The sequence below is a fragment of the Labeo rohita genome, chromosome 6, assembly GCF_022985175.1.
Source record: "Labeo rohita strain BAU-BD-2019 chromosome 6, IGBB_LRoh.1.0, whole genome shotgun sequence".
Taxonomy (NCBI): domain Eukaryota; kingdom Metazoa; phylum Chordata; class Actinopteri; order Cypriniformes; family Cyprinidae; genus Labeo; species Labeo rohita.
In genome coordinates this window covers 17,462,189-17,475,326 of record NC_066874.1, presented here as the reverse complement: position 1 = coordinate 17,475,326, position 13,138 = coordinate 17,462,189, and the positions used below count along the sequence as shown (strand labels likewise).

General features: G+C 37.3%; 1 protein-coding gene across 1 annotated transcript in view; it reads right to left on the bottom strand.

The window, feature by feature from the left end:
- Positions 1–2,983: 2,983 nt before the first annotated feature.
- Positions 2,984–13,138, bottom strand: part of LOC127166753 (unconventional myosin-VIIa) — a 33,749-nt gene continuing 23,594 nt past the window's right edge. Inside the window, 14 exon segments of the mRNA XM_051112280.1 lie at positions 2,984–3,402; positions 3,711–3,830; positions 4,057–4,140; positions 4,226–4,342; positions 4,419–4,604; positions 4,734–4,843; positions 6,153–6,240; positions 8,547–8,660; positions 8,874–8,979; positions 9,793–9,948; positions 11,942–12,095; positions 12,305–12,459; positions 12,570–12,688; positions 12,853–13,034. Coding sequence (XP_050968237.1) covers positions 3,316–3,402; positions 3,711–3,830; positions 4,057–4,140; positions 4,226–4,342; positions 4,419–4,604; positions 4,734–4,843; positions 6,153–6,240; positions 8,547–8,660; positions 8,874–8,979; positions 9,793–9,948; positions 11,942–12,095; positions 12,305–12,459; positions 12,570–12,688; positions 12,853–13,034 — 1,778 coding nt within the window. The 3' untranslated portion in view covers positions 2,984–3,315.

Sequence of the window (13,138 nt, the reverse complement as noted above, 5' to 3'; positions counted from 1 at the left end):
TACCAGGTGGTGGTGCAATGACTATAACTGGATATTAGCATGTAGATATCTTCAGGCCAGCACTTTTATCAAACATATGAAGTTTGGTGCAGATTGAACATGGTATGTTTGAGTTAGTGCAAAGCATGACATCCTATTGCCTACAGGTGGCGCTATGATTATAACTGAATATTGGCCTTTAGATGTCTTCAGGCCAGGATTCTTATCGAACGTGAAGTTTGGGGCAGGTCGGACACTGTATGGCCGCCAAAAACACGCCCTTTAACAAAAATTAAAGATCTTCGCAATTTAACATTGCAACGGCCTTTAGAGTAGACTGATCAAATATATTGTTGATTAAATCTATATGGCTATATACACACTGCAGCTAAATTCGGTTGTCAGTTCACCTATTACTCCTTTATCGCGTTTTGTACACACATAATTCACTTAAATACAAGAGTATTTGACAACTGCATTAATTCCCGAAAAATACAGGTAGTGACAACCGCATTTACAGAAGTTCTACGCAGTGTGTACAGAACTGAGCTGAACAAGCTAGAGGTTGAAGGATGTAAGTCCACTTCCAGAACAAAAAAAACCCTTGTCATCCAAGATGTTCATGTCTTTCTTTCTTCAGGTAAAGAAATTATGTTTTTTGAGGGAAAACATTTCAGCATTTTTCTCCATATAATGGACTGCTATGGTGCCCCAAGTTTGAACTTTCAAAATGCAGTTTAAATGCGGCTTCAAACGATCCCAAATACGGGAACAATCCCAGTGAGCAAAAATGGTCTTATCTAGCAAAACAATCGGTTATTTTCATAAAAATAATACAATTTATATATTTTTTTAATGTCAAGCGCTTGTCTTGTCTTACTCTGCCTGGACTGTTTTTTTCCAGTTCATGACAGTTAGGGTATGTCGAAAAACTCCCATCTCATGTTCTCCCTCAACTTTCTCCTATATCGCTGTTTTAGCTTTTTTGTTTAGGGTGTTTGATCGTCTTCGCATGCTCACTTTGAAAAGACTTTGTCAGTACTTCTGCAGTCATGTAGGATGCTTTTTAAATGATTTTTGAAGTTGAGGGAGAAAATACGATTGGAATTTTTTCGACATACCCTAACTGTCCTGAACCAGAATACACAGGGAGAGCAAGACAAGATGAGCGTTTGAGAATTAAAAGTATTGAAATTGTATTTTTTTAAATGATAACAACCAATTATTTTGCTAGGCTGGGATTGGTTACAGCCACATTTGGGATCGTTTGAAGCCGCATTTAAACTGCATTTTGGAAGTTCAAACTCGGGGCACCATATCAGCCCATTATATGGAGAAAAATCCTGAAATGTTTTCCTCAAAAAACATAATTTTTTTACGACTGAAGAAAGAAAGTCATGAACATCTTGGATGACAGTGGGGTTGAGTACATTATCTGTAAAATTTTGTTCTGGAAGTGGACTTCTCCTTTAATGACATATTTAAACGCACATCAGACATGTCTTCGTCTGTATGTGAAAAGCAAGAAAGTAACAGTGAAAGAAGTCTTACCCTTAGCATATTTTTACACAAAGCTAGTTGTGCTCACAAGCCCTGTGGTAAAGAACACTAAAACACCCAAATGCTTTGTTTTATAAAAAAAAAAAAAAAAAAAATCATAAATCCTCAACAGACCACTTTATTAACCCCATAAAGTGCCTAGCTTTATAAAGTAAGACCAACCAACATTAGGGTGATCAGACATGCCACTTCCCAGGGACACGTTCAGCACAGGATTTATAAACTGCTTAAAAGAACCAGCTGTTGGTTGTTTGTGCTGCGTTGATCAATCATTGTATGACAGCAAAGTACTGCGAGAGCAATTCAAAAGCATGAAGTGTCTGCTCTGCTCTCTATAGCTATCGTGGTACTTTGATATACAACGATTGATCGGCGCAGCGCAAACAACCAACACCTGGTTATTTCAGGCAATGCAGAAAACCTGTGCTAAACGTATCCCAAGGAAGTAGCACGTCTGGTCACCCTAAACAAGTGGTTCTCAACTCCAGTCCTCAAGGTCCACTGCTCCGCACATTTTGCACGTCTCCCTGATTTAACTCACCTGATTCAGATCATCAGCTTGTTAGGAGAAAGATCCATGAACTGAACTGGGTGCGTCAGAAACATGTGCAAATGTGCAGAGCAGTGGGCCCTGAGGACTGGAGTTGAGAACCACTGCCCTAAACAACACGCCTAAAAGTGCTCGTAAATATGAGGACATTGCAACGCTGCAAAACAGCTCTCTCTAAAGCAGCCTCCTGAGCATAAACAAAACACAGCACGTCTATCAGTGGTAGTTTAGTTAAAATCGACAGACAAAAGGAGTCTTTAGCCAAAAAATGGCTTAAACCAAACGGCCAAATTCTTATTTACTCCCACAACACGCTGAAATGTTGCTATGGTTACAAATGCAGGAGCGAATGCTTTTCCGTACACACACGAAACAATTTACAGGACTCTAGCATTTAGATACGGTCGTCACTCTTGAAACTTACAGTGTGTAAGTTGCCTATGAAGAGTTAGTTAGAGCATAAAACATACCACTTCCTGTTGCCAGCAGCTGGCGCTATGGCTGTAACGGAATATGGTCATGGGCATGTGTTCAGGACAGGACTCTTTTCAAACGTGAGTTTTGGTGCAGACATTGTATGCCTGAATCATAACAACTTTGTTTTCCATGGCGAAACAGTCGAAGTTTGTCAGGCCGTAGGTGTTGGTGTGTTACATAGCTCAAGGGGCACTTCGTTGAAATTTTATAGGTGGCGCTATCGAGCCATTTTGCTACACCCACTTCTAAAACTCATATCAGATGTAAATTTTCACCACTTTTGGCGTGTACAAAGTTTTATGAGTTTGAGCATGTTTAGGCCCCTTAAAAATGCAATTAATTTTGGAGAAGAATCCAAGCAATTCCCTAATAAGCATAAGGCTTATGGAATGAAAATAATCACAATTTACACTGCTGCGAGTTACACCTCATAGACATTTATTTGACAATTTCACTCAAAAATAACATAATATGATCCATTAACTTTAATGATTAATTTGTGTCATTAAATATTAGTCAGTCTTCACAGTCTGGTAGCATATTGCGAAAAACTACTGATCTTTAACAGTTTGCATCACACATTTTGCAGGATATATAGCTTATCACATTGAAACATAAATCTACACCATTCTTTATTTTGATAAATTCATGCTTTTTTTTTAAAACATTTCTCATTGGTTGTTTTTATTGTATGTGTGAATGTGTCTTTAAAAGAAAAGCACTGTAAAGTCTTTGCTGGTCTGTTAGTTTTAGTCATAGTGAGTTCGTCTTTGTCCTCTCTTCTCAACAAGATACATGTTGACGTAGGAAGTCAGCAGGTCATCGATTTTATAGCCCTTAAGAACACAGGATAAAATTCTATTATTTTAAGATCTGAAAAATAGTTTAAAATGACAAAAATGTTCTTTTTAATTCCTTTGTTCAGCCATTACTCCAGTCTTCAATATCACACGGTCCTTCAGAAATCATTCTGATATGCTGATTCTTTTCCTCAAACTTTTAAATGGTATTGTATCATGGTTTCCTCAAAAATATTAAGCAGCAAAAACCCTGATACACTGATAATAAGAAACAGCATATTGGAATTATTTTTAAAGGATCATGTGACACTGAAACTGGAAAAAGCCACATCTGTGTCACTTACCAGGGAAGTTTCACACAGGATTTTGTTCCCTCTGACAAGGCTTCCTACAGTCATGTGGAAGTATGTGCTTCCACTGCACCAGCTTGCAATCTTGTTATATGGATGCACTGCCAGAGTGTCCTTAAACAGAAGTTGAACTGAATTAGTTCCACAAAATTAAGATACATGATTCATATTTTAAGTAGACATTGTAATTTTACATTCATGTTTACAGGAACACGCTTACAGGAGGTGTTGTACAAATGTTGTTTAGGAAAACCACATGCAAAGCAGTTAAAATGAGACAAAAAAACATACAAGTTGTCTTACATGATAAGTTAGCTTAAGAGTTATCAATTGATGATACCTTTGTTTTGGGGTGAATGATACTGATGCCCTGTTTACTGATGGCAATCCTTACGATGTCAGGGAAATTGGGCTCTGATGTTTGCTGTAAAATCAAGAGTCTTTTTATACACAGTTTTTAAACTAATATTATCAAAATTATTATTTTGCTGGAAACTCAAACTGCTTACTTTCACATCAAAAAAGGCACAGCCAAATGTGGGCCATTTGTAGACAATCTTTAAAAAGCCAATCATTGCCTGCTCCACACTCGTGCCTGCTTGCTTGTTGTACTCAGCTAAAATTTGCTGTTGAAAAATGCTTACGTTATAAGAAACACTTTAGACGCGTATTATTTAAACAGTGCAGTGTACTGGAACTGACCTTTTTCCATTCATCAGTAGACATGACTTTAAGCTGGTCATTAGGCACTAGTTCTTTCAGCATTCTAGGAATCTGGGTAAACTGAGTTTTATCATTGTCCACTTTCACTCTGAAGAGTAGAGCACCGAGCGCCACCATGTCTTGTTTGCTACAAACATGATAACCTCTCAGGTACTTGGGCAACTCCTAGATAGTGTGACAAATATGGAAAAAATGCCATGTACCTTAAAATATGAAGAACTTCTATGCTTACAGGGAAGCTATATGATCAAATTTCCTGCTATTTTTTAAGAACATTCCACTGATTGCCAGTACCTGTGGGAAATGAAAGATGAGATCCGCCTCCACATCTCTACCAGGAACAATGTTGAACCATAATTTTCTCATAAAGAAAACCGAGTAAGATACACTCACTGGTCCGCCCGCTGTTTAAAAGAGTAGCAGTTGTTCACACAAAGTTCACACGAAGCCGCAAAAATGGCTAAAACTCTGTATTACGCATGACAGGGCAGTAGCTGGCAATGTTACCTTGCCTATACGCATAATATTTGCCTATACATGCAATATGTTGTTGTGCATCCCTACTAAAATGTAAGTCTGAGCTGTTTCAACTGAAAAAAAGATTGTATTGACTAATCTTAAAATATATCAGTGCCTTTTTGTCTCAAGAGGCACACCAGTAATGTTTTTTTCTAAGGCATGTTTATAAAAAAAAATTCTAAAAGGAGAAGTCCACTTCCAAAACAAAGATTCACATATAATGTACTCACCCTATTGTCATCCAAGATGTTCATGTCTTTCTTTCTTCAGCCGTAAAGACTTTTTTTTTTTTTTTGAGAAAAACATTTGTGGCCCGATTTTGAACTTCCAAAATGCAGTTTAAATGCGGCTTCAAACGATCTCAAATGCGGCTGTAAACGATCCCAGCTGAGGAGGAAGACTCTTATCTAGCGAAACGATCGTTTATTTTCATTTTAAAAAAAAATACAATTTAAATACTTTTCCTCAAACGCTCGTCTTGCCTTGCTCTCGTTGAACTCTATGTATTCTGGTTCAAGACAGTTAGGGTATGTCGAAAAACTCAACTTCAAAAATCTTTTCAAAATCATCCTACATTGCTGCAGAACTACCGACCCAGTCTTCGCAAGATGAACATGCAAAGATGATCAAACACCCTTAACAAAAAAGGTAAAACAGCGATATAGGACGATTTTGAAGTTAAGGGAGAGTTTTTCGACATACCCTAACTGTCATGACCCAGAACAAAAACAGTTTAGGCAGAGTGAGACAAGACGAGCGTTTGACATTAAAAGTATATAAATTGTATCATTTATGAAAATTGTATCAAGTTATGAAAATGACGATCGTTACACTAGATAAGACCCTTCTTTCTTGGCTGGGATTGTTTACAACCGAATTTGGGATCATTTGAAGCCACATTTAAACTGCATTTTGAAAGTTCAAAATCGGGGCACTATATCAGTCCATTATATGGAGAAAAATGCTGAAATGTTTTCCTCAAAAAACATAATTTCTTTACGACTGAAGAAAGAAAGACATGAACATCTTGGATGACAATGGGGTGAGTATATTATATGTGAATCTTTGTTTTGGAAGTGGACTTCTCCCTTTAAATGTCTTAATTGAACTATGGCCTAATCCTGGTTTAGGCTAAACCCTGTCTATGAAACTGGGCTCTAATAAAGTTTCCACCAAAATTTAAAACAGACTTACCCTGATTCACTCTCTTTGCTCTCCTGGACCAGTCAGTAATCTGTCTCAAGCTGTCAAAGAAGTAGTCAGTTTCATTCAGACTTAGAACCTGGGAGAAGGAATATGCTAGATTAATATACAGACAAAAGCTATGTAAAAATGTTGCTGTAAATTAGTAAAAGGACATGGGATCACTGGCAGTACTGTAACTACTGTAGACACTGAGGAGGCAATATCTCTCCCAATAATCAGACTTACTTATTTAACGATATATGATTTTTAAATGGTCAGTTCTTAAACTACCCTAAATAGATCCTAAATATTTGTTTACTATAGTTCACCCAAAAATTAAAATTTTGTCATTAATTACGCACCCTATTGTGCCTACTGCACCCATGGTATGGCAGCAAAGTTCCTTGATTATTACGCCGAAATGAGAGTAGAGTTCCTAGCCATATCGACCTAGAAAATCGCTACTTTTCATTTTTTGTTCGTCTTTGTACACAATGTAACTATAAAAGAGTCAAGTTTTAAATAGGAAAAATATCTAAACTCTTTGGTCATTTTTGAGTGAGGTGCTAACGGTCTAATCGGATTGAATGATCTTCGCTAAGCTATGCTAAAAGTTCTACTGCCAGACCCGGAGATCGGCTGAATGGATTCAAAAATGGTAAAACTCAACTGTTTAACTCTAGGGGAGCTGGAAAATGACTTTCAAAAAAAGTGGAGTGTTCCTTTAATACTTCGTAGAGCCACATTTTGATTTTCTTACAGCCACCAGTCTTGGATGTGTCTATTAGTTTTGCACACCTTGATTGGGGAATATTTACCCATTCTTCCTTCCAGAATTGCTCAAGTTCAGTCAAATTCTGTGGTGAGAGGCAATGGACTGCTCTCTTCAAATCCATCCACAGATTTTTGTTTGGATTTAAGTCAAGGCTCTGACTTGGCCATTCAAGGACATTCACCTTCTTATCCTTAAGCCATTTCGTTGTTGTTTTGGCAGTATGTTTAGGGTCATTGCCGTGTTGGAAAGTAAATGACCTGACCATCTTCAGCCGTCTAGCAGATGGGCACAGGTTTTTCTCCAAAATTTGGATGTACTCGGCATCCATTTTCCCTTCAATCCTGACCAAACGCCCTGAAACATAATCCTGAAACACCCCCACAACATAATGCTGCCACCACCAGGATTCACAGTAGGTATGGTGTGTTTTGGGATGTGTTTGCTTTTCGCCAAACATAGTGCTTGGAGTTCAGTCCAAAAAGGTCCATTTTGGTCTCATCAGACCATAGCACCTTTTGCCAGAAGGTATCAGACTCTTCCAAATGTGTTTTTGCATAGCGCAAATGAGACAGAGTTTGACAATTTTTTAGGAAAGGCTTCTTACATGCCACCCTGCCATACAGGCCAGCTTTGTGTAAAGCTTAGGAGATAGTTGTCACATGCACAGACTGACCAGACCCAGTCGTAAAGCCTTTTAAGTCCTTCAAAGTTGCTTTTGGCCCCCTGGTAGCTTCTCTTATCAATGACCTTCTGGCTCTGTCATCCACTTTGGATGGACAGCCTGATCTAGGCAATGTGCTGGTGGTGCCATACACTTTTCACTTCTTCATGATGTTCTGAACAGTACATCCGAAAATAGCTAAAGCCTTTGAAATGTTTTTGTAGCCTTCTCCTAACTTGTGACTTTCTACAAGTTTATCCTGGAGGTCTTTTGAAAGCACCTTCCCAACCATGGCAAATTCTTTGCCGTACCATGCACTACTAACAGTGGAGTCTTCAAGAAACAGCTTGTTTTATTCTGAATTAATCAACACCGCTATTATTGACGTCAGGTGGGGCAAATAGCCTTGTGTTTAATCTGGAAGTTGATTGCTTGCACCTGAGCAAGTTTATAATGGTAAACAATGGGCTGATTACTTCACCAAACCAGACATTTCACTAATTAATTTTTAATAATCCTCCAAAAAAAATTTTAATGATATTTTTACTTTAATGAAAGTTACAATGTTAGTTAGTTAGTTAATTTATTTTATTTCCCAGGTAATGTGACAAAAGGTAAAGGTTTTCACAGGGTATGATGATTTTCCATAGGCACGGTTTTGTCTTCTTTGCGCACAAAAAAGTATTCTCGTAGCTTCATAACATTGCGGTTGAACCACTGATGTCACATGGACTATTTTATCGATGTCTTTATTACCTTTCTGGCCTTGAACATGGTAGTACCGTTGCTGTCTATGCAGGGTCAGAAAGCTCTTGGATTTCATCAAAAATTTCTTCATTTGCGTTTCGAAGATGAACAAAGGTCTTACGGGTTTGGAACGCCATAAGGGTGAGCAATTAATGACAGAATGTTCATTTTTGGAAGATCTATTCCTTTAATTATAAATCACAGTTGCAAGGGTACAAACCTTATCAGGAGTTTTCACAAAGAGGCTGAAACCGTCAGCTGTGGACAACATGAGTTTATCAGCAATGGTCAGGACCAGGTCTTTTACCTTGGTGTTGGATCCCACCTCAAAATTCTGTCCAGAAGGGTGAAGAAAAAAAATTGAATGATATTCCATTAATAAAATGCATGACTTGTAATGCCATCAAACTGACCGTTAATTTTTAATGTTTTTTCAACTACAATTATTTTCACCATTATGAACATTGTAAAAGTTCTTGAGGTGCAAAGTACTACTGCAGGAAGCAAACAATGAATGGTGCGCTAGTATCTGACTGTGTTAAATTACCTCTTGAGTGTCATTGGGGAAATACATTTTGTGGAAGATCTGGGTGCTGTTGTGCTGAATTGCCTCAACCTCTACCTGGTGAGGTGGAAGCTTTCTGGACTCCATTCTAGCATAGAAACAATGACAAATGTCATCTCTCACACTGTAAACATATGGCTGCTATTCTTTCACACCAAATCACCAATGCAGTTCTCATCATCTGTGACCCAGCTTGTGGAGTCATTTCAACTATAAGGCCACAGTCGTGTTTCCCAAATGTGGCAGTCTTTGAATAGTTGCAGTAGCAGATGAAGCTGGTGTAAATTCTGTACTATTTTATCACAGTACTGACACTTTCCTGGCATTTGCTCCAGTCTGGCAAAGGTTACCATGCTAAAAAGAGAGGTGTTGCTGTGCCAACAGTGTGTAACATTGCGTCCTTTTAAAAGACTGAATTACTAGTACCTACAAACAATCATTTTTGATTAACTGATATTAAATATTAAAGCATTTGTGTTAAGCGGCAATCATATGCCATCATGGCAATTACCCAAGCTTGTTTTCAACTGTAAGCAACTGCTAATATGGTGTTTATCTCTTCATACTTACAGTGTATCAATCCAGTACTATAACACACATGTTGTTTGTGATGAGCTCCAATAGGTTATGGCTCTCAGGTAAGCCAGCCAAAGTTCAAAGAGTAAAAAACAACAGAGGCTTTGTTCTCATAAGCTTTTAACAGTGACTTAAACATTAGCTTTTACTGATTCCATAACTGAATTCACATGATAGGACGGCTTAGTTTGATCAATTCATTTAAACTTTAAAGTATGGTAATTCAATGGATTTCTTCCTTTTCTTAAAGCTATTAAGCTATGGAATCTCATTTGGATTGAAACAAAAATATGTTTAAACATATGTCTAGAAATACTGGCCATACCTCCGAGCCCCTTGCAGTCTCTTAAGGCAGTCTGTTGCCAATGGCTCTCGTTTGCGTGTCTCAATGAAACGCTGAGCATGTTTGAACAGAGAGTTACTGGGAGGGAAGAGACCACAGCACAGCCACAGCAGCTGCCAGCCCTGCTCCACACTGTACCTGATTGAGAAAGCACATTTGTAAATGTTAATTACTATAAATTAATGGAATTACAAACAGCATCTGAAATGGCATATATACAATAAACGTTGTGCTTCACAGATCAGATGTTTAAAAGTGGCTTCAATGTATTTAAATAAGAATGATCAAAACTGATTCAGTTCAATAACCCTACTGCTTGTTGATTCACACAGCAGACAGAGCAGACACCTGAAACTAAAGTATGATTGTTTGGTCCTGTCCTGGAAAGGAAATTTTAACTATATACCAATGTTCTAAAACTAAATATACTGGCAACAGAAAAACACGGTACTCTTGTGAAGATGGACACAGAAGAGAAAAAATTGTTGAAGTCATTATTTTTGTTTCTTTGCACATGAAAAGTATTCTCGCAGTTTTATAAAATTGAGGTTGAACCACTGATGTCACATGGACTATTTTAATGATGTCCTTGCTACCTTTCTGGGCCTTGAATGTGGTAGTTGCATTGCTGTCTATGCAGAGTCAGAAAGCTCTTGAAATTCATCAAAATATCTTAATTTGTGTTCCAAACATGAACAAAGGTCTTCTGGGTTTGGAACAACATGAGGGTGAGTAATTATTGACAGATTTTTAAAGAAGCTTATTAAAAGAAAACATGGATAAAGAAGTTAAAGGTTTCATAGTTTCCCCTCACCATTATAAAGGGCAAGCTGCCTTTGGTGCAACTACAATCCCAAAAGGAAAACTTTTCAGAACTCTTGTGAAACTGTGTCTGTCACATCTTTGTACCAAGTTCACAAGTGATTACGATTTCAACAGACATGACTCTCTTCAAGTCATTGCTTACATGTATATTACAATTCAAACTTTTAATAATTAATACCTTTATTCAACATGAATGCATTAAATTGATCAAAAGTGACAGTAAAGAAGCTTATAATGTTAATATAATGATAAAAGTTGAGGTCAAATGTTTACATACACCTTGCAGAATCTGCAAAATGTTAATTATTTTACCAAAATAAGAGGGATCACACAATGCATGCTATTTTGTACTGACCTGAATAAGATATTTCACATTAAAAAAAAAAATAATAAAATAAAAAAAAAAACACGTTGGGGGGTGAAAACTTTTTAATTTGAAGATCAGGGTAAAAATAACTTATTTTGTCTTCTAGGATACATGTAAGTATCTTCTGTAGCTTCTGAAGGGCAGTACTAAATGACAAAATGTGATATTTAGGTAAGATAAGAAAAATGTACACATCTTCATTCTGTGCAAAAATTTTCACCCCCAGCTCTTAATGCATCGTTTTTCCTTCTGAGGCATCAGTGAGCGTTTGAACCTTTTGTAATAGTTGCATATGAGTCCCTCAGTTGTCCTCGGTGTGAAAAGATGGATCTCAAAATCATACAGTCATTGTTGAAAAGGGTTCAAATACACAAAAATGCTGACAAACCAAAGAATTTGTGGGACCTGAAGAACAGCAGACAGTTTAACTGTTCAGGACAAACAAGGGACTAATGTACATCTATCACAAGAAAAAACAAACAAAAAAAAAAAAAAAAAAAAAAACACTGTGGATCATTCAGATAACAACACAGTATTAAGAATCAAGTGTATGTAAACTATTCTTCTCTCTTGTGGACTATATGCAAATGTCTTTTATGTGAAATATCTTATTCAGGTCAGTACCAAAAAAAAAAAAAAAAAAAAAAAAAAAAAAAAAAAAACATGCATTTTGTATGATCCCTCTTATTATGGTAAAATAATTCACATTTTACAGATTCTGCAAGGTGTATGTACTTTTGACCTCAACTGTATGTATTGTACTAATATTTTACAATATTACTCTTTTACTGTATTCTTGTTAAATAAATGCAGCCTTGGTAAGCATTAGAGACTTTTTTTCAAAAACAATAAATATTTTACAGACCCAAACGTTTGTGGTAGTGTACAGGTATTCAAAAGGCAATGCAATATTGACGTTGACCATGTAATGCTGTTTACCGATTGTTATTGCTGGTCATTTGTTTCATGATCTGGCAGTAGATCTCATCTCTGAGCTCCTCATTTTCTGTAGGTGGGCCAAAGATCTGGTCTGTGAGCTCCAGGGGGCTCTGGATCTGTCTAGTGGGGTAGTCACCCATGTACTTCAGAATAGGTGCACATCATTTAGTCAAGGAATCAGAACTTTCCTGGGTCGCATCCTACCTGGATCACAAACTACAACAGCTGCCATGTTCTACAGCTTTATGCATTACTACATTTAGATACGCAAACATAAGGGGTCAACTGCTACTGTGGCAATTAGCAATGTTCAAAGATATTGCAGTAAATGATAGTGAGTTAAATATGTGTGGCAAAGGATATCAGTAAAGGCCTGGCAGGCTAGTGGACTTAAATCTGAATTTCCCACCAGTCTCTTCAGCAGGGGTTGTCTGATGGGTTCTCTGGAGTTGGCCCACAGTTTCTCAGGTGCGACATTCTTAGAGATCACCTGTCTGTTCACATCTCTGATGGGCTGCCTGTGACAGAAGAACAACAGGTCATTCATGTTCGCTTCTGAAACACTTCCAAATGTAGTATGGTTTAAATAAGTGCAATAATAATGTGGTCAATCAGTTGCTGCAAGGACCTGAAATATTCGACGGAGAAATCTTTTAGAGTCCAAAGAGCCACTCTTTCCGTCATGGTTCCTTTTACACTGTTGTCTATAATAGTCTTTCTTTGATCTGGGGACAAGCTGATCAGGCTCTAAAAAAGCAGAGCAAAAAGTCAGAACATGTTAGGTTTTTTGCAATATTTTTCAACGCCAATGTGATTGACACATATTCCAAACCCAGACAAATATATAGATCTTTACAGATCTAAAGTACTCCATAGAACAGCATGAAAAAAACATATATTTAAGTTCTCACCAGGACTTCATTTGTCGGTTTCATAAGAGTTGGAAGAATCAAGATAGCATCTACAGGGACTGCACCAATGTCTCCTGTCCGCTCATTCTTGCCCTTTAACCAGCCACGGGCAACAGAATACTCATCATCTTTAATGATGTAGATGAGCTCGGCCTTCTTAAAGCTGAGAAACGTTCGATCATCTTGAAAAACATACAAACCATTTTTCATTACAAAAAAACAAGTCAATCACAGATTCTGAACAGTCAAAAAAAAAATATATACATATATAGTCTTGGCCAAAAAT